Consider the following 26,942-nt stretch of genomic DNA (forward strand, 5'->3'; position numbering starts at 1 on the left):
ATGACACTCCTTAGAATTTATACAAGAGTTGAAAACTCATGTCAACACAAAATCCAACACATGGATGTTTATAGCAAAATTGAACGGAACTCATGTCAACACAAAATCCAACACATGGATGTTTATAGAACTCATAATTGTCAAAACTTAAGAAGCAACCAAGATGTTCTTCAGCAGGTAAACTGATAAACTGTGGTAGTTTGCAGTCCCACCAGCAGTGTGTAAGTGTTCCTATCTCTCAGCATCCACACCAATATTTGTTGTTTTGGGACTGTTTGATAAAAGCCATTCTCACAGGAGTTAAGTGGTTTCTCATTATGGTTTTGATTTGCATTTTCCTGATGATTAGTGATGTTGAGCATTTTTTGTTATTTTTGGCCATTACTCTGTATTCTTTTGAAAAGTTTCTGTTCACGTCCTCTACTCACTTTTTATCGGATTTTTTTTCTTCCTTATTTTCCTGAGTTCTATACAGATTCTAGTTATTAGCCCTTCATCAGATGTGTAACATGCAAATATTTTCTTCCATTCTGTAGGTTGTCTATTCATTCTAGTGACAGTATCTTTGGCTGTACAGCAGCTTTTTAATTTGATCTGGTCCAATTTATTTATTTTTGATGCTGTGATTTCTCTGGGAGTCTTCTTCAACCTCTATGGAAAGTAATATGGAGATACCTCAAAGAATTAAAAGTAGAACTAGCATTTGATCCAGCAATCTCACTGCTCAGTATCTACCCAGAGGAAAACAGGACATTCTATAAAAAATACATCTGCACTGGAACATTTATAGCAGCACCATTCACACTTGCAAAGATGTGGAAACAACCCAAGTGCCCAAGAATACATGAATGGATTAACAAAATGTGGTATATGTATATAATGGAGTACTACTCGGCCATAAAATATGATGAACTATCTATTGTATTATCCTGGATAGACCTGAAGCCCATTCTTCTAAGTATCATAATAATGGAAAAATAAACACTACATGTACTCACCATTAAAATGGTACTAACTGATCAACACTAATGTGCACATATGACAAGTAACATTCATAGGGTGTCTGCCACGTGGCAGGGGGGAGGGGATGTGTAAATCCATACCTAACAGATGTGGTGTGTGCTATCTTGGGGAGGGGCATGCCTGTTGAGCAGTACAAAGGCAATTTATGTAACAAAAGCATTTGTAACCCCGTAGTACTCTGAAATACAAAATTAAAAAATAAAAATAAACATGCAGATTAACAGGGGAAAAAACCGTGGTAGATCTAGAGATTGTACTATTATTCAGCACTAAAGATAAAGGAGCTATCAAGCCGTGAAAAGACATAGAGGACCCTTAAATACTTATTACTAAGTGGAAGAAGCCAATCTGAAAAGGCTACATACTATATAGTTTCAACCATATAACATTCTGGAAAAGGCAAAAAACTGTGAAGACAGTAAAAAGATTAGTGGTTGCCAGGGGTTAGGGATGAAGGAGGGATGAACAGGCAGAGCACAGAGGATATTTAGGCCAAGGAAAATATTCTGTATACTACTACAACGGTGGATACATGTCACCATACATTTGTTAAAAACCATATGGAATGCACAACACCGAGAGTGTACCCTGATGTAAACTATGGGCACTGAGTGATAATGATGTGCCAGTGTAGGCTCATAATTATAACAACTGTACCACCGTGGGGCCAGACGTTGACAGTGGAGGAGGGTGCACACATCACATGTGGGAACAGGGATTACATGGGAATTCTGTATTTTCCGTTCAATTTTGCTGTGAACCTAAAGCTGCTCCAAAAAATAAAGTTTGTTAATTTGTAAATAATGGTTAGTTGGTAAATTTTATTTTATGTGTATTTTACCACAATTTACAATTAAAATTAAAAAACAAGGATTATTATTATCCATTAAAAATACATGGGTAAAATATCAAAGTTCAAGATAAACCAATGGATTTTAATATGGCATATTAAGAAAAGTTCAGTTTGGTACCAATGTTAATAAAATAAATTAATAAAATTATTATTTTTAAAAATAAAGTTCATTAGCATGTTTTAGATTCTACATTGTAACTAATCTTTACTGTTTGTCAAGTTTTGGTGTAGTACCCAAATAATACCTTCAATCATCTAAAAAGAATATTCCTCCCTTTTCCAACTACATAGGCTAGATTTTCTTCATATAATTCAAAGGAAACATATAGCAACAGATTAAATACATAAGTAGATATGAGAATCTGTCTTCTATTAAAACAGATAATAGATTTACAAAAATGTAAAACAATGCCCTCTTCTAATTTTTTTGTTTAGGAAAATAGTTATTTTTTTTTTTAAAATGTGTTACTTTATGTTAACTTATAACAGGGGCCAGGCATGGTGGCTCACACGTGTAATCCTAGAACTCTGGGAGTCTGAGGCGGAAGGATCACTTGAGGTCAGGAGTTTGAGACCAGCCTAGGCAAAAGCCAGATCCCATCCCTACTAAAAACAGAAAAATTTGCCAGGCATGGTGGTGTGTGCCTATAGCCCCAGCCACTTGGGAGGCTGAGGCAGGAAGATCCCTGGAGCCCTGGAGTCTGAAGTTGCTCTGAGAAGGCTGATACCACCACACTCTAGCTATGGCATCTAGACTCTTTCTCAAAGAAAAAAAAAAAAAAAAAACATGTAACAGGTCTATTTTACTGTTATTTTTAAATGAATTAATACACATTCTTAAATTTCTACATTAATATCTAATATGATAAACACTGATAGATATAAATGCACATAAAACTCTTTGAGAATTTATTAATGTGTAAGGGAGTTCTAAATTCAAAAAGTTTGACAACCACTGCATTAAAATATGATATGTGTGATGTACTGAATGTGTCCCCACAAAATTCACATGTTGAATCCCTAACCCTCAATGTGATAGTATTTGTGATGCCCCTTGGGAGGTAACTGGGGTCAGTAACATGGAGGGGGGCCTTCATGATGTGACTAAAGCCCTTACAAGAAAAGACCTGGGAGAATTTGCTCCTGCTCTTTCTCCCTGCACACAAAGAGGAGGTCCTTCGAGTGCACAGGCAGAAGGCAGCAGTTTATAAACCAGGAAGAGAACCCTCACGCAATCCAACCATGACAACACCCTGATCTGCACCTGCCAGCCTCCAGAACTGTGAGAAATAAATTTCTGTTGTTTAAGCGATGCAGTCTCTGATATTTTTTTACTGCAATGGGAGCTAATACAGTACACAATAGCACAACGTCTGGAAACAATCCCAAAGTTCATTAATAAGAGAACGGCTAAATTGTGGTTACCTCCAAACAACGCAACACTACGGAGACGGAGGAAAAGGACACTCCCTGTACTGACTCAGGATGACAAGATTCAGAACAGAGCGTAAAAACAAAAAGGAAAACAAAACAAATGTCGAAACATTTTACTTGGATGTAAACCTCCCCTACGACATACCATATTTTAAATTTTTGAGAACTCTTCCTACTGTTCTTCCTTTCCTACCACAATCAATGTACCTCTGTGGCATAGCAGACACTTCACTTTTTTTGTACTGCAAGACAAAGTATTATCATACGGAGGGTAAGGCGGGAAGAAACAAATACCACCTGGGGGAAATCAGGTTATTTTGAGTTTTAACAGAGTGCAACGAAGTTTCTGAGGGGCTTATGAGAGTGCAAGAGTAACAAGGCCTTGGTCTTACCGGGTCTTGAGGCTAGCAGGCCACAGGGCCCGGCAAGCAGCATCATCAGGCCGAACATGGTGTGACTCCTGGGCTCCAAGCAGCGACTGAACGAGCTGAGCCACCAAGCGGCGGCTGTTGGCGGCGGGCCGGGGCTGCCGCGTCTGTTGCTCCAACCGCCGGCCTGGGCCCGGCCGCCTCCTCCAGGAACCGCCGAGACTGCAGCGCTTCGCGCGCTCTTCTGCGTCTCACCGGCCCCGTGCTTGTAACAGCGAATTCGGGATACTTTCTGAATTAAAAACTACACATGCACAAATATACATATATCTTCATATTTACTAAGCCTGTTTCTAAAATTAAAAAAAAAAAAGTGAGCTAGCCAGATGTGTGAAAAGACTCCAAGAAGGGAAAAGTGAGTCGATTTTCGTTTAGGGGGAGGGCTTGCTACAGTTTTTTTTTTTTTTTCCATCTTTAACTGCCCAATGGACTCGGTAATCAGGCTGTGTCTTTTTCCACCAATCTGGTTCTCCACAGACCCTTGGCTAAAATTCACGGGATGTCATTCTCTTACTCAGAAACCTCTTGGTGCAACAAATACTTGTTCATTCATGGAGTGAAGGAGAGAAGACTCTTGTCCACAACTGCAGTACCTATGTTCCAGTAGAAAGTTCTGGCCAATGCCTCAGAACAGTGTTTAATTTTTTCTAAATTTGGACCTTGGCCTGACACCTATTTTGTCCTATGCCCGACTCAAACACTACTTAATTCCTTTGTACTACAGTGCCTCCTACCTCCCAGCCTCTCCATCTAGATGCATTATCTTTTAACTCTTTTCAAATCCTAAAGAATGTATTAATCTCTCATACTAATTAATAGAAAAGCAGACACATAAATTACTAAAAGGCCCTGTGGGAACACAGGAAAAGTTCATTTCAGGAATCAACACATTTGAAGTGATAGTTGAAATGTGATTTTATGGACGCATGCAATTTCAACATAGCAGTCTAAGCCTACAAAGAACAGCAGGAGCCAAAACAAAGCAACAAAAAAATACATCCAGCTTATCTAAATGGGGATAGCCAAGGTTAGGCTGTGTATAGGCAGCAGTTAAGCCAATGCTGGTTTCACCTTGCCTAATAACAATTAGAACAATTACAGTAAATGCTTGCACTTGTCAATTAATACTCTGAATCAATTTCTAGTTCTTATCTTTCTTTTTTCTTTCTCTCCTCAGCCTTTCCTATTTATATCTTTAATAGGCAGACTTCATATTATTATTACTTGTGTGTATGCGTCTCTCCACAACAGATGATGTACTTCTAAAAGGCAGGAAACAAATTCCATTCAGAACTTATGTATCACAGTACCAATACAGAACCTGCAAAATGGTAGGGTTTCAGTAAATATTTATGACATTTAAAAAAATATGATTTGTGCTTAGAAAGCCTGCATTGTGCTTATTAACCCTATGGTCAGAGACCCAGGCTTGATAAAAGGAAATGCACTAACCTGAACAAGGTCAGTTTGTGGCATATAGTTAAACAGGAACATCAAACTTGCATATAATTTATCCTTGACTATTATTCCTTTAGCAGGTAGAAAGAAAGTCCTTTAAAATTTTCAAATTTTGAAGTGGCATACACAACCAGGGAATTTTACAATTTTTAATAGCAATTCTGAATAAATCAATGACAAACCTATGTACAAAGCACATAAAATATGGAAATATACATATATATAAATAAAAGAAGTTCAGATCAAATAGTCTTTTAGACAAACTTCTAACTAGTTAAAGATCCAAGGAATTATCTAATTCCAAGAAAAGAGCTAAGTGACATTACTATATTACCAACCATAACATTTCAGTGATGTGCACTAAAATTTCAAAAATGGAGATGACATGAGTAAAAGGCACAAACATTTTAGTCTCATATGCACTCGTTCAGAGATTTAAATTGAAATGAAGAACAGTTCCATTTGGGATGGCTCACAACTTTTAAACTGTACCCGGCTGTTAAAATAATGTGCTATATTCAGAGAACTGAAATTTCTGCTTTCTTCAAAAGTAATCCATTTTTCTTTAGCAAAAGCTATCATGCACAATTTGGCAAAAGTCTGAAAAATTTATAAGATAATATCTGTAAAAGTTTGGCATGATTTTATCTCAAATTATGACTTTTTAATTAATAAGATAAACAGTTGAGTAGGAAGTTACTAGGAGGCACAAAAAAGAATTTCAAGTATTTTATTTATTGTAAATGTTCTATTTGTATATACACAAACCAAAAAAATGTTTTTAAACTAATGAAATTCAGTTAATAAACCTATTATTAAACTTCATTATGAAAGGTTATGAAAAAATTTTAAGTGCTTAAAATTTTACTGTCCATACCATTTCTTCCAGAGTAAAAATTCATTATTTAACACAGCTAACTCAGATGCCATGGTAACTTTTTTCTACTTATCTAAGAAAACCTTTTTCGTCATTTTCTCCAGCCTAATTTCTATGCAAATATTAGTTTCATTAGAGACATGATCTAGCAAACCTTAGTAAATGTAAACATTCTAAATGATTTAATAGCAAGCTTTGAAAATTCAGATTTTAGACTTAAAGTGCTCATGAAATTCTCAAGTGGTTTTATAACAGCTCAATTGATTCAGGATATTATAATTGTTCCTGTTTTATTATAGCCATGAATCAACATATCTGATTAGATCTATTAAATACCTCGTACCTTAAAGCTTATAATTTATTTAAAATCATGGTATTATAAAAGGATGCCATGCTTTAACATGATTCATAATAGAAATTCTAATATTAAATTAATTTTCCTAATAGTTAATATCATAGTTGAAAGATCCTAAAAATAGAAGCTAATAACTGTACATGAATACACATACTCTTTTAATATATTCTGTACTTTCAAAATAATATGACATCTTAATTGTGGTTCTTGTGCATTCTTCTGAAGAAATATTTGCTTATGCATGTAGTGAATGACAGACAAGATTCTAGGGTATAATGATTATTAATCCTAGCAAGATGAAAAATATTAGATATTATTGGCAGCTAATTAGTCAGTTTTCATAGGTACTAGATTATCACAGATTCAACCAGAAACTACGTTAATGACGACTAAGGTCAAAAACTCAGAATAACATTTAACCACATAATGGCAAATCTTAACACCATTACAGTTAATTTGAGAATCATTGCAGTAACATATTCAAAATAACATAATCCATGTTAAGTACATTAACCTCACATATGATCAAATAAGACTTATTCAATGATGGAAATGGAAATGTTACTCTAAATTCCCTGGCTTGACTGCATTTCCTTGTATTTCTTCAACTCCCACACTCAGTTTCTGTTTTTCTGTGTTAGTAAAGTTTCTTTGTGGTATTTTCTTTTCATTCATAGTTGCAACAGGAAGAAAGGCTTTTCAAGAAAACGTCAGAAAAAAAAAGTATTAGGTCAGTTCCCTGAAGACATTTGCAAAAATAAGGTTAAAAAAATCAAGTGAGGGAACTATATAAAGGAGGTGCAGGAGCAGGACGAGCAGGAATTAAATTTCCCTGAGATACTTTCGGTTGTGGTGGAGGTGGCCTGTGAGAGGGGAAAAGAGATAGTTAATAGTGTGTTTGGACTGAATGAAATAATGCTATATTCATTACAAGCTCAACATAACACCATCCTCAACATCCCTGACAATAGTTAAGGGTATCTTAGGTCCTGAGATTATCACTAATATGCTATTCAATGGTTAAAGGGCTCCAATTAGAGTATAAAAAGAAATAACTACTTTAAATTAATACTACTCCATAATCAACAAAGTTATGTAAAGTTTCTAGTTTACATGTTTTCGAAAAGAATAACACATGAAATTGTAAAGCCAAATTGTAAAAAAACAAGCAAGGATACTAATTGAATTAAGCACTTTCTTGTGCTGTTAGAATCTAAGGGCAGCAAGTTACTGCTAAGTGTAAACCTAGTTCTATGTTTTACATACACAGAGATGAAATTCTAGCTCCCTCAACTTGATGTCCACTCTAAGAATTAATCCTGTTATTACTTCTATATCTGTCCATCTCAATCCTCAAACTTTAACCTGTGGACACCCTTCCTTAACTTCTTCATCCAATTCTAGCGTACCTCTATTCCAGTAACACAATGGAACACTACCTGATGAATCTCTCTCAGAATTTATATATTTTTCTCTTTATCCTCAGTTATATTTCAATGTGCTCTTATTGCATAATTCAGATTTTGTATGAAGACATTCCTCAGTGTTGCAATGTGATTGTAATTTGAAGGACTTCTGGGTGCTGGGAGGGGTCACATATATTTTATGTGATGAGAAATGTAGTAATAAATTTTCTCCTTTCCTGCTGATTTTAAACCCCTCCACTGAGTCTTTAATTTCAGTTCTTGTGTTTTTCAGTCCTAAACTTTGCAACAATTCTTTTTTTAAAGTTTCTAGTTCTGTGCTGAAATTCTCAATCTTGACTATTAATTCCATGACATAATCATCAGTTATTTTAAAGTCCATGTCTGACAACTATTAACTGGATACTCTCTGAGTCTATTTCTACGTTCCTTTGCTTCTTGATTTTACTCACATTTTCTTTTCTTGTACATTTGGCTTTTCTGACTGTGAGCCAAACATAAAAAATTGCAGAAGTCAGGTGAGGGTCTAGTTCACCCTTCCCAACACACAAAGCCTGGGATATTTGCAGGGTACCTCTTCCTTGGAAGGACTCCAATTTTTGTCCCCTGTGAGATCATTGAAAGTTCTCCTCAGCCTCCTAGCCTTTCAGCTGTTAGAATAGGTAAACACATCTGGAACATAAAAGTGGCCCCTAAAGTTGGGAATATTTCTAGATGTCCTTCTGCTCCTGAACCTTATCCTCACAATTCCTTACTTCCTTGGTGCCTTCAAACACGTATTTTCTTATATTGTCTAGCTTCTCTAGCTGTTCTCAACGGGAAGGCTGATCCAACCCACCTGGCTTCCTAATGCTGGTTATCTTAAAAGCCCTTGCTTCTGAATCTTGTATTTACCAAAGGCTACACAGCAGCTGATTATATATGTCTTGCTCAGGCTTCTTTAAAATTTCATGTTGACACTGCACTAATATCGCAAAATTTATATAAAAGTTCTTAAAAAGCCTTTCTGCAAATCATAGTCTATCTAAACTGCTGGCAATAAATACCTCACCCTAAATTAAATTAAAATACAAGGGAAATTATTAGACATTAACTCTTGGTCAAGTAATTATTCTGGTCAAGTAATCTAAACAAATTCACTTCAGACCTTGATGGGAAGTGCTGAAGCTGCTTGGCTGCATAGGTTGGTACTGGAAATCTATTTGCATATATAGGCTAAAAAGAAAGAAATAATAAAAAGGTTGTTACCACACTGTAGTCATAAATACATTTTCTATATAGTTTATTTTCTATATAAAAGTATTATCATATTATATTAATATACATAAAATCAAAGAACAGACTACAAGTGAGTATCTCTTATCAGAAATGCTTGAGAATAGTAGTATTTCAGATTTCAGATTTTTTTCGATTTTGGAATGTTTGCATATACACAATGAGATATCTTGGGAATGGGACCTTAGTCCAAATACAAAATTCATTTATGTTTCATATATACCTTATACACATTGTATAATATTCCTAATAATTTTGTGCATGAAACAAAATTTGTGTAGACTGAACCATGAAAAAGCAAAGGTGTCACTATCTCAGCCACGCGTGTGGATGATCTGAGACTGTTTGGCATCACCATTATTCCTGACTCTGAATTTATATGCTACCACCAAACAATCATTTTCTTTCACAGTGCACTCAGACTACAATCCATCACATGAGGTCAGGTGTGGAATTTTCCACTTGTCACACCATGTCGGTACACAGAAAGTTTTGAATTTGGAGCATTTTGAATTTTCAGATTAGGCAAGAAACATCTTAAAGGCCAAAAATAATTTTCAGATTAGATACTCAATCTGTGTTTACTTATAATGCTGACACATTTGAATAAGCAAATGTTTTGCTTATTCAACATATTTTTACCACAGAATATGGAATACTTAATTCTTTTAAGGTTATATTTTTAAAATTTTGTTCAAATCAATTGTATTAGTTAAAAGGTAATACATTGCCTCTGTGTGCATTCATTCATTCATTTATTGAGACAAGGTCTTGCTTTATCACCCAGGCTGGAGTGTAGTGCAGCCTCAAACTCCTGGGCTCAAGCAATCCTCCCACCTCAGCCTCCCAAAGTGCTGGGATTACAAGTGACAGCCATTGTGCCTAGCCATTATATTTTAAATAAAATCTTCCACAATTTGTTGTCCAACCTATACAGTACCAACCTAGTACTGTAAATATCACTGATCCATATCCTTGATTTTGGAATTCATGATATTGTTCTTTGATGAGGTAGTTTGAAATGAAGTTTTACAACAAAGTAAGACTGTACAACTCAGCCCCAAATAAGAAAGTAAAAGTAAAAATATTTTTCACATATACATTACATTAGAAAAAGTTAGGGAAAATCAAATGGAATTACTAAATCACTGATGAAGTGATCTTGACCAAGATGTTCTCTACTATCTACTGTTAATTCCTAAAATGCACAGTATTGAAGACCTTGAGCACTCTCTGGGTACTGCCATGAAACAGGTGGTCTATCACCTGCTATTTTTACCCCACAGAATGATTTACATGTACCATGAACATGGAAAAGAGATGCAAAAAATGTCTCTATCCCTTTCCAACAGGCCATAAAACAGCACTTTAAAGGGATAGTTAAATTCCACTTTTGGAATGATATGGTAAGGTGGTGGTATATTAATTTGCTTGACTGAATCTTACTACAATTTATACATAGATCAAAACATCACATTGCACCCTAAACATATACACAATTTGTCAATTTAAAATGAATAAAAACAAACTAAAAATTATAATTGTTTACATAAATCAAAACACCACATTGTACCCCATAAATGTATACAATTATGATTTGTCAATTAGAAATAATATTAAGCTGGTTTTTAGACTTTATCTGACGTATACTTTTACATGTATGCAAAGACCTATGTACAAGGATGCTTGATGCCACTTTTTCTGTGTGGCAACAAGATTGGAAACAACCTGCTTTTAAATTTGTGGTATATCCATAAGATGGAATAGCAAGCATGCGGTTATTAAAAAAAAATGAGGTACATTCTTTGCAAAGATTAGACCAAATGTCCAAAGAAAACTTTCCGGTATAGAGTATCTAAAATGCAGGTTACAATATTAAAAAGTTACTTTTAAATGGTTGGCTGAGTTGGTAGGAAGCAAGAAACATCTTAAAGGCCAAAAATAAGAAAAAAGTATAGAAGAGTCCAGACTATGATGCAGCATTTGTCCATGTGAACATCGTCCCATCTTTGGTAGGCTATAGTATGTGTTTTCAGGTAACACACAGACAAAAAGGAGGCAAAACAGGGGGCCTGACCTGGATGGAATGCTGACTAGAAGGCCCAACAGAAAGCCTAGATATGTGATGGGTGATATCCCCTCTGGGTTAACTAGAAACAAACGTCTGCCCCCAGAAAGGCCAATGGGCCATAGTACTAGTAGAAGAGGAATAAAAGAGCCTCCATGGAGAAATTCTAACCACACACCCATCCTCAAAAAGATTTTTGAACCAGAATTCATAACATCTGTGTGGCCCAAAAAACATCATCAAAATTTTAGTTTAAAGACATCAAAGATTGACCATGCCACCAAGCATCTGGCCAAGGAAAATACACACTCTCTGTAGGAGCCCACTACAGTGCAGGGCTCAGATAATTTCTACATATAAACTTCCAAAAAATATGAGTTTACAGTCAATAAAACAAAGTACACTAAAAGATAAGTGACCATGAGAGAATCAGCAGAAATAACAAACCTGAGAACCTGCCAAGACCATACATATAATCAGATAAAGCAAATAAAGTAGGTGTTTTTTATATGTGTAATGAAATAAAAGCATTGAGATATGTAATAAAACTATAAGAAACAATCACAAATAACAAGGCAGATTTGAAATTGAACCAAGTAGAACCACAAAATGAAATATACTATAAAACTAGTAAAATAAGATATTCAACAAATCAGCTAAATAGCAGACTGAGCACAGTTTAGGACTTAGTGAATGGAAGATAGATCCAATATAATCAGAAAGGAACACACAAACAAAAAGATTGGAAATATCAAAGAGAGATTAAGAAACATGGAGAAGAGTGAAAAATCAAACATGCAGGAACTTTGTGAAGGAATTAATAAGATAATGGAACAGAAGCAATATTTAAAAAAATAATTGCTCAGAATTTTCCCAAATTGTTGAAAAACAAATTCTCAGATTCGAGAAGTCTACTTATCTGCAATGGAGTTTTTTAAGTCTATATGTAGACCAATTTGTGTAAGGATTAAAGTAGAAAAACCCAAATGAAAAAGACATTACTAGAACAGCAACAAGGATAAACAGATGACTTCAAAATTGCAACACAGGATGCTAAAATGCAGTCTCTTTAAAGTTCTGAGAAAAAAAGAATCTGTCAGCAAAAAAATATTTCAAGCAGACAAAAACTGAGAGAGTTTACTACCAAATATTTTCACTGAAGGAACTTTTAAAAATGTCCTTTTGCTTTTTTCTATTCTCAGAAATGGTTATGGTGGATAAAAGATGTCCTTTTGAAGTAGATATGCTAAAAGGATAAGCTGAGATTCTATAAGGTATGGAAAGCAAAGAAAATGAGGCATAGCTAAAGAGCATTTCATATTTGCCAGACACACTTCTAAGCACTCTATATGTACTAATCCCTCTAATTTTCACAAAAATCAATTGGGATTAGTATTATTGTTATCTTCATTTTATATAAATAAGGAAACAAGTACAGATAGCTTAAGAAAATTGCCTAAAGTTAACAGCTAATAAAGTAACAAAGGATTCAAACTGGGTACTTTGGCTCACAGTTCATGATCTTAACAATTAAGGTGCATGGCCTTATAAATATAAGTAAACATTTCATGATTCAATGAAAATATCTAATTATAGAATTTCAAAGAAAATTAATAGTAGACAGTAACAGCAAATAATCACTAGGAGGTGATCAGAATTAAAGCATAAAGGTCCTTATGCTGTTTAGAAAAAATGTAAATGTATTAATTTTAGCCATTACATTAAATGGGCATGTTAAGAATTTTGGAATAATCTCTAAAAAAATTTTATCTATGTATCTAATTTATCTAACAGTACATCTAAACACTACCATAGGAGAAAAATGAAATGTAGTAGGGGGGAACTAAATCAACCCAAAAGAATACAAGAGGAATTTGGTGTGGAGAAGGAATAGACAAAGCAGGAAAATAATGAAATCACCACACAGTATGGTAGAAAAACTATAGTAATAATTATAATCAGTGTAAAAGAATTAAAGTCTCCAGATAAAAAACAAATATTTTTTAAAAATTCAAAATTCAGGATTTTCTATTTACAAAGGCCAACATCTAAAAACATCTAAAAATAGCTATAGGGGACTACTTTAAGGACTCCTAATCATCAACATGAAAGATGAGAAATGGAAGAATATGGGGAAATTTTTAAATATGTTTTAACTGAAACTGAAAGCTTTTTCCCTAAGATTAGGAATAAGGTAAGAATGCCTGCTTTTCCCACTGTTATGCAATATACTACTGGAAAATCTAGTCAGAGCAATTAAACAAGAAACAGAAACAGAAAGTACCCAAATTGGAAAGGAAGAAGTAAGTGTCTCCTATTACAGATGATGATGATGATGATGATGATGTGTGTGTGTGTATGGGGGGGGAGATAGAGAGATACACAGAATTCCAAACAATACACAAGTAAATTACTAGAGCTAATAAATGAATTCAGCAGAGTTGCATGGTACAAGGTGAACAGGTTAAAAACTGTTGTTTTTCTATATTCCAGCAATGAACAATCCAAAAGGAAAATTAAGAAAGCAATTCCATTTACAGTAATATCCAAATGAATAAAATATCTAGAAATAAATTTAATCAAGGAGGGGAAAGACTTAATACACTGAAAATTATAAAACCTTGCCAAAACAAATTAAAGTAGACCTAAATAAATGTAAAGACAACTAGCATTCATGAATTCAAAGACTTAATATTGTCAAGATGTTAATACAGCAGATTAAACAAAATCTTTATTAAAATTCCAATGGCCTTTTTTTTTTTTTTTTTTGTAGAAACTCCAAAGTAGAGTCTCAAATTCATATTGAATTATAAGAGGTCTGGAATAATCAAAACAATCTTGAAAAGGAAGAACAAAGTTGGATGACTCCCACTTCACAATTTCAAAAATTACTGAAATGGTGCAATAATCAAAATGTGGCATAAAGATCAACAAGATAGAACTGAAAGTCTGAAAATAAACCTGTACACCTATGGCAACTGATTTTCCACAAGGTTAAGAAGTCCATTTAATGTAGACAAAACAGTCTCTTCAATAAATTACACTGGGACAAATATATTTCCACATAGAAAAGAATAAAGTTGGGCCCCTATCTCATATCATATACAAAAATTAAGTCAAAATGGATCAAAGAACTAAATATAAGAGCTAAAAATATAACCTCTTATAAGAAAACATGGGATTAATTCTTCATGATATTGGATTCATCAATGGATTCTTAGCTATGTCACCAAAAGCACAAACAACAAAAGCAAAAATGGTAAACTAGACTTCATCAAAATTAACAACTTTTGTCTATCAGAGGACATTACTGAGAAAATGAAAAGACAACCTACAGAATGAAGAAAAATATGTGCAAATCTTATATCTGATAAGGTATTAATATCCAGAATATATATAGAAATCCTACACCTCAAAGTTAAAAAGACAAATACCCAATTTAAAAAATGGGCAAAGGACTTAAATAGATATTTCTCCAGAAAAGATGAACAAATAGCCAATAAGCACACAAAAAGATGCTTAACATCATTAGTTACTAGGGAACTGCACATCAAAACCACAGTAGGGTAACAACATTCACTAACAAGTTTATAATAAAATTTTAAAATACAAAAAAGTGTTGGTGAAAATGTGAAGAAAGTGTAACCCTCATGCATTGCTAGTAGGAATGTAACATGGTGCAGCCACTATGAAAGACAATTTGGCAGTTCCTCAAAAAGTTAAACATAAAGTTATTGTGACACGCAAATTCCATTCTTATGTATATACCCAAAAGAAACCAGGTACCCAAAACAAATACATGAACATACATATTCATGGCAGCATAATTCACAATAGCAAAGAGATGTAAACAACTCAAGTGTCCACCAACAAATGAACAGATAAACAAAATGTGGTATACACATGCAATGGTGCTATGGTCTGAATGTTGGTGGCCTCCTAAAATTCATATGTTGAAATCTAAGCCCCAACACAATCATATTAACAAGTGGGGCATTTAGGAAATTATTAGGTCATCTAAGGACTCTGCCCTCATAAACAGGATTAGTGTCCTTACAGAAGAGGCTTGAGGGAGCTTGTTTGCCCCTTCTGCCATATTAGGACATCACTGGAAGGTGCCATTGTTGATGCAGAGAGTGAGCCCTTACCAGACACCAAATCTGCCAGTGCCTTCATCTTATACTTTCCAGCCCCCAGAACTGTGAGTAAAACATTTCTATTGTTCATAAATTACCCAACCTAAGGTATTTTGTTATGGTACTTGAATAGACTAAAACAAATGGAATATTACTCAGCCATAAAAACTAACAAAAGTTCTTATATGTATTGCAACATTGATAAACCTTGAAGAAATCATGTTAACTGAAAATAGCCAGGCACAAAAGGATAATATTGTATGATTCCACTTATAGGACATAATTAGAATAAACAAATTCATAAAGACAGAAAGTAGAGTGGTAGTCATCAGGGAGTAAAGATAGGGGAAATGGGAAGTTATTGCTTCATGGGTATAAAATTTCTGTTTGGAGTAATGAAAAAGTATTAGAAACAAGCATTGGTGCAGGACAACATTGTGACTGTAATTAATGAATTCTTAAAAATGTTTAAAATACCAGAGAGGCCAGGCACCTGGCGCAGCTCCTGAGTAGAAACTGGCAAACTTCTATAATTCAGAGATTACATTAAAAACCTCAGAGAGGACATATTCCCAGAAAAGATTTGAGGCCTCCAGAATCTCTAGCTTGGAGAAACAAGATTGCAAAGTCTGGGAGAGGTACCTTGTTCTTCAAATGTCAAATCCCAACAATAAATGACAAACTGTAAAAGAAAACAGTATGGAGATTCTTCAAAGAACTGAAAGGAGACCTACAATTTGATCCAGCAATCCCACTACTGGGCATCTACTTAAAGGAAAAGAAGTCTTTTTATCAAAAAAGATACCTGCACTCATATGTTTACTGCAGCACAATTCATGCAAAGATGAATGCACAGATGTGAAATGTGCACAAAATGCAAAGATGTGAAATCAACTCAAGTGCCCATCAATTCACTAGTGGATTAATAAAATGTGGTATATGTATAGCATGGAATACTACTTGGCCATAAAAATGGATGAATTAATGCCTTTTCCAACAATCTGGATAAAATGGAGACCATTATCTTGTGTGAAGTACCTAAAGAATGGAAAAACAAATCCCACATGTATTCACATTAAACTGGAACTAACCAATGAGCAGATGTGTACACAGAAGGAAGTAAAACTCAGTGGCAATCAAGTGGGGAGATGGAGAGGAGGGGAGAGGAGGGTGTATTTCACCATGGTTAAATTGAGACTGCATGCAAGTATGTTTCAACATATGCGAATCAAGAAATGTGCTATACCACAATAACAAACAGAAAAAAATATGATCATTTTAATAGATGCAAAAAAAACATTTGATATATTTCTATATCCGTTCATGATAAAAATTCTCAACAATTAGGTATAGAAAGAATGAACATGAACAATAAAGGCTATATATCACAAATCCACAGCTAACATCATACTCAATCATGAAAAACTGAAAACCTCCTCTAAGATCAGAAATAAAAGATACCCATTCTTACCACTTCTACTTAACACAGTACTACAAGTTCTAGCCAGAACAATTAGGCAAGAAAAAGAAATAAAAGGCATCCAAACTGAAAAAGAAAACATAAAACTCTCCATGTTTGCAGATAATATGGTTTTATATAGAGAAAATACTAGAAACTCCACCAAAAAACTGTTAAGAGTAAATAAATTCAGTAAAATTGCATGATACAAAGTCAACATACAAAAATCAATAACGTTGCTAACTAACAACAAACTAAAAAGGAAATCTAGAAAACAATTCCATTTAGAATAACATCATAAATAAATAAATAAGGAATATGTTTAACCAAGGAGGAGAAATGTCAGTATAGTGAAAACAAACAAAAAAAAAAAAACACTGATGAAAGAAACTGAAGACACAAATAAATAAAAAGACATCCCATGCTCATGGATTAGAATAATTAATATTGTTAAAATGACCATACTACCCAAAGCAAACTACAGATTCAATGTAATCCCTACCAAAATTCTAATGACATTTTTCATAAAAATAGAAAAAATAATCCTACAATTTATATGGAACAATAAAAGACCCTGAATAGCAAAAGATATCTTCAGCAAAAATAACAAAGCTAAAGGAATCACATTACCAGATTTCAAAATATACTAAAAGGCTACAATAACTGAAACAGTATAGTACTAGCACAAAAACAGATATATAGACTGATGGCACAGGATAGAAAGCCCCAAATCCACATATTTATGCTCAGTTGATCTACAAACACTTCAAGAACACACAATAGATAGAGGACAGTCTTTTCAATAGTGCTGGTTAAAACTGCATGCCCACATGCAGAAGAATCAATTATCTCATTGTCTCATATCATATACAAAAATGAATTCAAATTGGATTAAATATTTAAACATAAGACCTGAAGCTGTAAAACTACTAAAAGAAGACATAAGGAAAAAGCTTTTTATCATTGGTCTTGGCAAAGATTGTTTGGCTATGACCTCCAAAACACAGACAATAAAAGCAAGATTTAGACAAATGGGATTTCAACAACTAAAAGCTTCTATACAGCAAATGAAACAGTCAACACAGTGAAGAGATGATATATGCAATGGAAGAAAATATTTGCAAACCATATATCCAATAAAAAGTTAATATCCAAAATACATAAGGAATGCAAACGACTCAACAGCAAAATACAAATTACCCAATTTGAAAATGGGAAAAGGACCTGAATAAATATGTTTCAAAAGAAGACACAAACAGGCAAATAGACACATATGGCAAACAGGCATATGAAAAAATGCTCAACATCACTAATTATTAGGGAAATACAAATCAAAACTATAAAAACCTATCACCTCACATCCATTAGAATGGCCACTATCAAAATAACAGGAAATAACAGGTGTTGGTGAGAATATGGAGAAACCAGAACCCTTGTGCATTACTGATGGGAATATAAAATGGTGTAGTCATTACAGAAAATAGTGTGGAAGTTCTTTAAAAAATTAAAAATAGAATTACATATGATCCTGCAATTCCACTTCTAGGTATATATCCAAAAGAACTGAAAGCAAGATCTTAAGGATGTATTTGCACATCCATGTTCACTGTAACATATTCAAAATAGCCAAGAGATGGATGAACCTGAATGTCCATCAACCAATGAATGACATGCACAACAGATGAATAAAGAATGTGTGGTATACACATACAATTGTGCAGCCTTAGAAAAGAAGGGAATCCTGTCACATGCTACAACATGGTTGAACCTCAAATACATATGCTAAGTGAAATAAGCCAGTCACTAAAGGACAAATATTGTATGATTCCACTAATGTGAAGTATCCAAAATAGTCAAAATCATGGAACCAGAAAATAGAAAAGTAGTTACCAAGGGCTGGAAGTAAGAAGAGGAGGGAATCAGTGGTAATAGACTTTTTCAGTGTTGCAGATTTAAAGAGCTATGTGTGCAATAATGTGATTATACTTGACACGATTGTACATATAAAAATTGTTAAGATGGTAAATTTAATGTGTTTTTTACCACAAAAAATCTTGAAAAATGTTTGAAATGACAAATTTTATTTTATATATATTTTACCACAATAAAATAAGAAAAAAATATGCCAGGATGAAGAAGAGTATTCAGGTAATTCTTAACTAGCATGCATAGGTAGTGTGTGGCCATCTTCTATACATGGTTATATGGAAAAATCTCTAAGGTATATGGTTAAGGGGCAAAAGGGCATGACAACTTTTGTTTCCTTTTTATAAGGGAAAAGAAGGTGGAATAGACAGATTCTGTATATATACATATATATATATTAAAACAAGAAGGATATCTAATCATTTCATCTCCACATAATTGGAAAGAATTTGAAAGCCTGATAATACCAAGTGTTGGCAAAGATTTAAATCAACAGGAGTGCTCATATACCACTGATAATACAATCATCCAATGGTGTAGTATTTGGATGATTTGAAAAGCATTTGGTAATTTTCAATAAAGATTCACATATCTCCCACCCCAGAAATTTTATTAGTACATGCCCTGGATCAGTGCTATCAGAATTTTCTGCAATGATAGAAATGTTCTGTATCTGTCCTGTCCAATACAATAAGCCAGCAGACACATGTTACTAACCACACTCAACCACACTGTTGAGTGTGTTAGTGTGACTAAGGAATAGGATTCTTAATTTTATGTAATTGAAGTGTAATTTAAATAGCCACATGTGAACAATAACTACTATATTAGTTCAGATCCAGGACACATACAACATGCACAAGAAGATATTTACAGAATGTTCATCTCAACCTTGTTCAAGGTAATAAAAAACTGTAATCTAGGATTAGAAAATTAATTTTAAAAGTATGTGCAATTTAAAAAATGTAGCAGTATCAACAGTAAAAATCAATGAAATCACATCTATACGTATCGATACGGATAAACAATAAAGTAATGTTAGGGGAAAAGTAGGTTGCAGATGTATCTGTAATATATCAACTAAGGCATTCTAAAAAGTTTAAAAACAGATAAAAACTAACATTATATATTATTTAGGGATATATTCATATCAGTAAAAATATAACATTATTCTAATTCTCTCTAAAACACTTACAGGAACACTGATTATCAGTCCTATTGCTGAGACAATTATGCCTATCCAGGAGTAAACACCAGATCTCTGGTAACAAACCCTAAAGAAGCCAGATATTAAAAACAGAAAGACTGCAGACATAGCAAAAAACTGTGATAGCATAGGCCCCATGCCATTTCCCAATCAAGGCAAGGCATTCTTAATTCTAGATGTCATTTTCCATGTCCTCCAAGCCAGGGACTCTGCTGGTTTTTCTTTAATTAACTCAGAGACCACCTAGAATACTCCTGAATTTTTCAGAAAGATTCTATGTTTATATCCATGTAACTATTTTTTAATCTTTAAGCATGCAACACTTTTATATAGTGAAGAAAATGAATTTTTCATTTTAAACTTACAACTTCTCTAGAATTCGTCACTGGAGCAACATGTCGAGGAACACTCACTGGCTGTCTGGAAACATTTGCTTGATTTTTACCATCTGATCTGAAAGATACAATTACTTTTGAGCTAAACTGAGATTAAAACATTTCTACAAGACATATTACACATACTTTGCATTTTCCCAAATACAGAATAATAATATCAGTAGCAGTAGTGATGATCATGAAAGATAGCTGAAATTTTTATGGTACTTTTAACAGCTTTCACACATTTTTAATCCTTAGAGTATTAAGGATTAACTTTTCTTCTCAAGTCTTCCTAAAATCAGAGAAGAGTAAAAACATATTCCTACACTGCATATAAAAAACTTAAAGTAGTCACTCTAAAAATTAGGAAGTCCAAGGGCAGCAAACACATCGGCTAGAAAGGTATCAGCTAAGTTTTAGACATGCTAAGGTGACAGCAAGTCAGCTAGGTACAGATATATGGGAGATAGCTGTGGTTATGGAAGTAAAACTCCAAAGATGCAGACTGGGAAATATCTGTATAGACAGGTCAGTTGGAAGTGTGATAAGAAGGATGATAAAGAAAGAATAGGAAGATAAATCTTTCTCAGAATACATTAAAAATTAAAGCTAATATCAGGACACTCTGGGAAAATACTATAGTAAGTGAAAAATAGGACAACAAAGCAAAGGTTAGCAATGAAGGCTAGATATAGACATTTGGAAATCATTATCATAACAATAACATTGTTTGGCAAGAAAGTAGTTACACCTAGTAAAAAAATAAATAAAAAAAATAAAAAAAAAAAAACAATAACATTGTTATTAAGTAATTATAATGTGCCCATAATATGCAATGGGCTTTGTGTTAGTATTTCCTCATTTAATCTTTACATTAACCCTATGAGATAGGTAATATTATTATTCCCATTTTAGAGAAAGTAAACCGAAGCTCAGAGAGCTTTATTTATAGTTTCAGCTCATAATTCTAGCAAATGATAAACCCAGAAACTGAACTCAGATTTGATTACAAAGTCCATGCTAACGCATGCTACATTCTACTGCCAATGTATTGGAAGTGATAGCTCAGATATAGTCATACAAGAGTCCAACATATAGACTAGAAATGTCAGGTGTCTGAATTATGACAACCTTAACTTTCTTCTATTAAAATATTTCTTATGTGGTCACATTACTGGTTAAAAAAGAGAAAATAAATAGTATATGTGAAAAACTTGTTTCTTAAAAGCTTATAATTCACAAAATCTGTTTTCAAAACTGAGAATTGAAAAATTCTTACTCTATGAGAACTGATACTTGAAATAAATAGAAGAAAATGTTTCAACATTTACATTTTTTATCTTTATCTCATACTTTAATCTCTAATTAGGAAGCTCAAATCGATGTCATAGGCAAAATTCTACTTATCTCACTATGAGAAACCAATAGAAGCAAGGGCCACTTTCAGCAATATAAAGACTAGTCACCATAATCCTTTACCTTCTCCATTCATTAGAAGAAGTGGCTTAGTCACCACTACGTTTACCCATGCTAATCATGTCAAAAGAATAGAAAGATAACTTAGAACCCTGATTTTAACAAATTACCAACCTCTATGATATGATTATAGTCATTAATAATTACTTTAAATTATTTGATATAGATTTAAAAGAAAAAAATCTAAGTACTCATATGTTTGTGATCTCTTCTTTCTGAAGTAGCTTTTCCGTATCTGATCTCTCTTGATGAAGACAAAAGCCGCAAGCAGACTAAGGGGAACAATTGCGAAGAAGAACACCAGAAGTCCATCCCTCAATGCAGTATTCTTTTCTAGAGAGAAGGATTTTATATTAATGGTCATTAAACTCATACTACCCAGAGCATATTAGGTGATTATAAATGTTTTACATTCACTTTTACATTATTCAAAAATCAAACTGATAATTAATTGAATACACTAAGAAGTCTTGCTCACATTTCATCCCTGTCCACTTATTTCTGCTCTCACAAAAACAACTTTTTAGTTTCCTATGTCCTCTATTTCTTCATGCAAATATAAGGAAGAACAAAATATGTTACTATTGTCAACCATTTCTTACACAAAAAGTAGCATACTATAAACACTATTTGGCACATCTTTTTTTTTTTTTTTTTTACCTATCTGTACACAGAAGGCCTCCTCATTTGCTATATAGCTATACAAAACTCCATTGTAAAGATGTTCTATAGTTTACCAGAACCCTACTGATAGACACTTTGATTTTTTCAAACTTTTGCTATTACAAAAAAAATTTATAATGAATTACCTTATACATATGTCATATCATATGGGCACAAGGCATAACTACAGAATCACCTCCCAAAAGCAGAATTGCTGAATCAATAGGCAAATACATCCATCATTCTTTCAAGTATTGTTAAATTGTTCTCCATGACAATATCGCACACCTACAAACAATGTGTAAGAATTCCCTAGAGCCTCATCTTCAGAGCCAAACTTTTGGATTTTTGCCATCCTAGTAGATGAAAAATTACATCTTATATAATTTTAACCTACATTTATTTTTTTATACTATAGTTTAACACCTTTTCTTGTTTACAGAAACACTGTAATTTCTTTTTTCTGCTCAGTCCTTTGACTATTTTTCTATTGGACTTTCAAGTTTTTTCTTCTCAGTCTCTAAAAGTTCTTTAAATATTAAAGATATTAGCTTTGTCTATAGTAAGAGTTAAAAGTATTTTCCCCATTTTGTCTGATAGTACAATGCTTTTTTCCATGCAGAAGTTTATTATTTTTATATAGTTGAATTTATCGATCTTATTTTTTAGGGCTTCTGGATTTTAAGTTTCATTATAACTTTTAAAAATTCATTAGTTAACATTAATTTTATCTGTTCTCTGTTCTTTAGAGCAGGGGCCCCCAACCTATGGTGAGTTGTATAATTATTTCACTATATATTACAATGTAATAATGATGGAAATAAAGTACAAAATAAATTTAATGCACTTGAATCATCTCAAACAATCCTCCTCCCCAGTCTGTGGAATAATGTCTTCTATGAAAATCGTCCCCGGGCCAAAAAGGCTGGGTACCGCTGCTTTAAGGGAAACAATATAGTAGACATGAACACAAGTGGTAAACTGTGAAATTTTCCTCATAATTCTAAATTTGTAAAAGTATTAGAAATTTCTGTTAAAAGTTGTATAAAACTATATGAAACATTTTTCCCAATTCAAAATCAAAATACAGAGCTGGAACTCATTCTACTAAGTGAAGTATCCCAAGAATGGAAAAGTAAGTACCACATGTACTCAACAGCAAATTGGTTTCACTGATCAACACCTAAGTGGACGTATAGGACTAACATTTATCGGGCATCGGGCAGGTGTGGGGGGGGGCGCCAGGAGGATATGGGTATATACATACATAATGAGTACGATGTGCACCACCTGGGGGATGGACACGCTTGAAGCTTTGACCCAAAGGGGGAGGGGGAGGGAAGGGCAATATACGCAAACTTAACATTTGTACCCCCATAATATGCTGAAATTAAAAAAAAAATCAATATAGCTGACCCTTGAATCACATGGGTTTTAACTACACAAGTCCACTTATATATAGCTATTCTTCTACCTCTGTCATCCGTGAGACAGCAAGACCAAACCCTTCCTCTTCATCTTCCTCCTCACCCCACTCAACGTGAAGATGACAAAATGAAGACCTTCACAATGACTCACTTACTGAATAGCAAATACACTAAGTATATTTTCTCTTCTTGATTTTATTTATTATTTGTATAAATTTAAGGGGTACAAGTACAATTTTGATACATGGATATATTGCATAGTGGTGAAGTCTGGGCTTTTAGCGCATCCATCACCCAAATAATGTACATTGTACCCATAAAGTAATTTCTCATCACCCATGATCTCACACTCCTGTGTCTCCAAGACACATTCCTCACTCTATGTCCTATGTACACATTATTTAGCTCCCATATACGTGAGAACATGCAATATTTGACTTTTTATTTCTGAGTTGTTTTACTTAAGATAATGGCCTCCAGTTCCACCCATGTTGCTGCAAAAGATATAATTTTATTCTTTTCTATAGCTAAATAGTATTCCAGTGTGTAAATATACTACATTTTATTTATTCAGTCATCCATTGAGGGACACTTAGGTTGATTCTCTATCCTTACTATTGTGAATAGTGCTGTGATAAATATACAAGTATATGTATCTGATTGGTATAATGATTTCTTTTCCTTTGAGTAGACACTCAGTATTGGGATTGCTGGATCAAATGGTAGTTCTGTTTTCCACAGAGGTTGTACTAATGTACATTCCCACCAACAGTGTATAAGTGCTCCCTTTTATCCACATCCACACCAACATGTTATTTTTTGACTTTTTAATAATTATCTTAACAACATTTTCTGTTCTCTAGCTTACTTATTGTAAGAATATAGAATGTAACACATACAACATACAAAATATGTGTTAACCAACTGCTTATGTCAGGGGTCCTCAAACTTTTTAAACAGGGGGCCTGTTCACTGTCCCTCAGACCGTTGGAGGGCTGGACTATAGTTTTAAAAAAACTATGAACAAATTCCTATGCACACTGCACATATCTTATTTTGAAGTAAAAAAACAAACGGGCAAAAACACCCCCATGTGGCCCATGGGCCATAGTTTGAGGACGCCTGGTTTATATTATTGAAAAGGCTTCTGGTCAACAGTAGGATATTTATAGTTAAGTTTTTGGAAAGTCAAAAGTTATATGTGGGTTTTTGACCACACAAGGGGTCAGTGCTCCTAACCTTCATGTTATTCAAGGATCAACTGTATAAAAAAGTAAAGCAAGCTTGATATATCATTTTATACTTACTAATAAGTAGACAAAATTTAAATTAAGGCATCAACACTGGCAAGATTATGATGAAATTTGATACCTTGACACGGTTAGTGACAATACACAAAGGCATAATTCTTTAGGAATTTTTATCAAGAACCATAAAAAAGATTATATCCTTCAAACTAATCTCATTACTGGCAATTTATTCTTCACCTGGAAAAAATGCATATGCATGAAGATGTACACTACAATGATAATGGTGCATATCAAAAACTTAGAAACAATTTAGATGTCAAATAATTAGAAAATAGCTAAGTGAAGTTCCAACACATCCACTGGATGAAATAAAACACATCCATTGAAATCCATATTGAATCCAATTCACTTCTAGCCAAGATGGAGTTACAGGGACTAGATTTATTCTGTCAGCTAAAATAACCAGAAGATCAAACATAATATATGAAACAGCTGTTTTCAAGACACTGGACATAAGGCAACACAGAACGATCCCTGAGAGCCAGAAAAAAAAAAATAAGGTGAACCTCACAATTGCCCCATCTTACTGCCGAAAGAAAGTTAACAAACCATAATGAGGTGGACTCCAAAAAAAACCCAGTGGTTTCCTGAGTTTAAAGAGATGAAGCTGGTATTCTGGAGAGGCCAAGGCAGCTAGAGTTTCCTGGGCAAAGTACCAGAGGGAAGAGAGCTACACAGAGAGAGAAAGAGAACCTGAAAGATCTGCAGAGGGTTCCCCTCAAATATTCAGTTCAATACTGATCAATGTATGCATGTAAAGAGATTACCTAAAGCTGAAAAAAGAACTATGCAAAAAGATCAGTAAGAACAGTCCTCACACAGGACTGGGAAGAATGTTTGTTCCTACAATTCAGTAGAAAAACCTCAAATTCAAGTGGCATTGAGCACAATAAACATAAGGGTTTTTGCTTCAGTAATGGAGCAAAATCAGCCCTAGACTAAAATGCTTTTCAGGACATGCCTTAAAAACTTAAAAGCAATACCCTCAAGGATCAAACTATATCCAAGTAACCTAAGCATACTAGAACAAAGCTCATCAATAGAAATCCAAAAATATAATACCCAACGAGGTAAAATTTACAATTTCTAGCATCTGGTAAAAAATTATAAGGCATACAAAGAAGCAGAAAAATATGACCCAAAAAGAGGGGGAAAAAATCAATTGAAACTGACTGAGAAATGATACATATGACAGAACAGTAGACAAGGACATTAGTTATTACAGCTGTATTACATTTGTTTAAAAAAACTAGAATAAAGACTGAATATGTTATGTAAAGTTGTAAAAGATATAGAAATGAAACCAACAGAACTTATAGAAATAAAAACTATCATGTCTATGATAAAAAATACACTAGATCAAACTAATGGCAAATTAGACCTCACCAAAGAAAGATTATGTAAATAGTAATTACTCAAAATTAAACATGGAGAATAAAGACATCAACAGCCAATCAGTGAGATGTAAAAGAATTTCAAGTGACCAAATATACATAAAATTGGAGTCCTTGAAGGCGAGAAGAAAAAAAAAGAAAACAGAAAAAATATCTGATGTAATAACAGACAAAAATTTTCCAAATTTGAACAAAACTATAAAAGCACAGATCTAAAAAGCTCAACAAATCCCAAGCACACCAAGGCACACTATAATAAATTACTAAAAAGCAGAGATAAAGAGAAAAATCTTACAAGCAACTACAGGGGGAAAGGATACTTTATATACAGAAGATATTAAGTACAAAGAAAAGGATGACAGCATATTTTTT

At 33.7% G+C, this 26,942-nt stretch overlaps 2 protein-coding genes across 3 annotated transcripts in view; both read right to left on the bottom strand.

The window, feature by feature from the left end:
• The window catches only part of LOC105866637 (disintegrin and metalloproteinase domain-containing protein 32-like), a 141,069-nt gene extending 135,301 nt beyond the window's left edge, over positions 1-5,768 (bottom strand). For both annotated transcript variants that reach the window (XM_075997369.1, XM_075997368.1), the window contains exon 1: positions 3,703-5,768. In XM_075997369.1, the coding sequence (XP_075853484.1) occupies positions 3,703-3,760 (58 nt within the window). In that variant the 5' untranslated portion in view covers positions 3,761-5,768. The remainder of the gene's footprint in view (positions 1-3,702) is intronic.
• A 142-nt stretch (positions 5,769-5,910) lies between these two features.
• Positions 5,911-26,942, bottom strand: part of ADAM9 (ADAM metallopeptidase domain 9) — a 95,882-nt gene continuing 74,850 nt past the window's right edge. Inside the window, exons 19-22 of the mRNA XM_020282470.2 lie at positions 21,968-22,109; positions 20,289-20,376; positions 9,000-9,067; positions 5,911-7,291 (exon numbers count right to left, since the gene is read on the bottom strand). Of these exons, the coding sequence (XP_020138059.2) occupies positions 7,201-7,291; positions 9,000-9,067; positions 20,289-20,376; positions 21,968-22,109 (389 nt within the window). The 3' untranslated portion in view covers positions 5,911-7,200. The remainder of the gene's footprint in view (positions 7,292-8,999; positions 9,068-20,288; positions 20,377-21,967; positions 22,110-26,942) is intronic.

Source organism: Microcebus murinus, chromosome 24, assembly GCF_040939455.1.
Source record: "Microcebus murinus isolate Inina chromosome 24, M.murinus_Inina_mat1.0, whole genome shotgun sequence".
Classification (NCBI taxonomy): Eukaryota; Metazoa; Chordata; class Mammalia; order Primates; family Cheirogaleidae; genus Microcebus; species Microcebus murinus.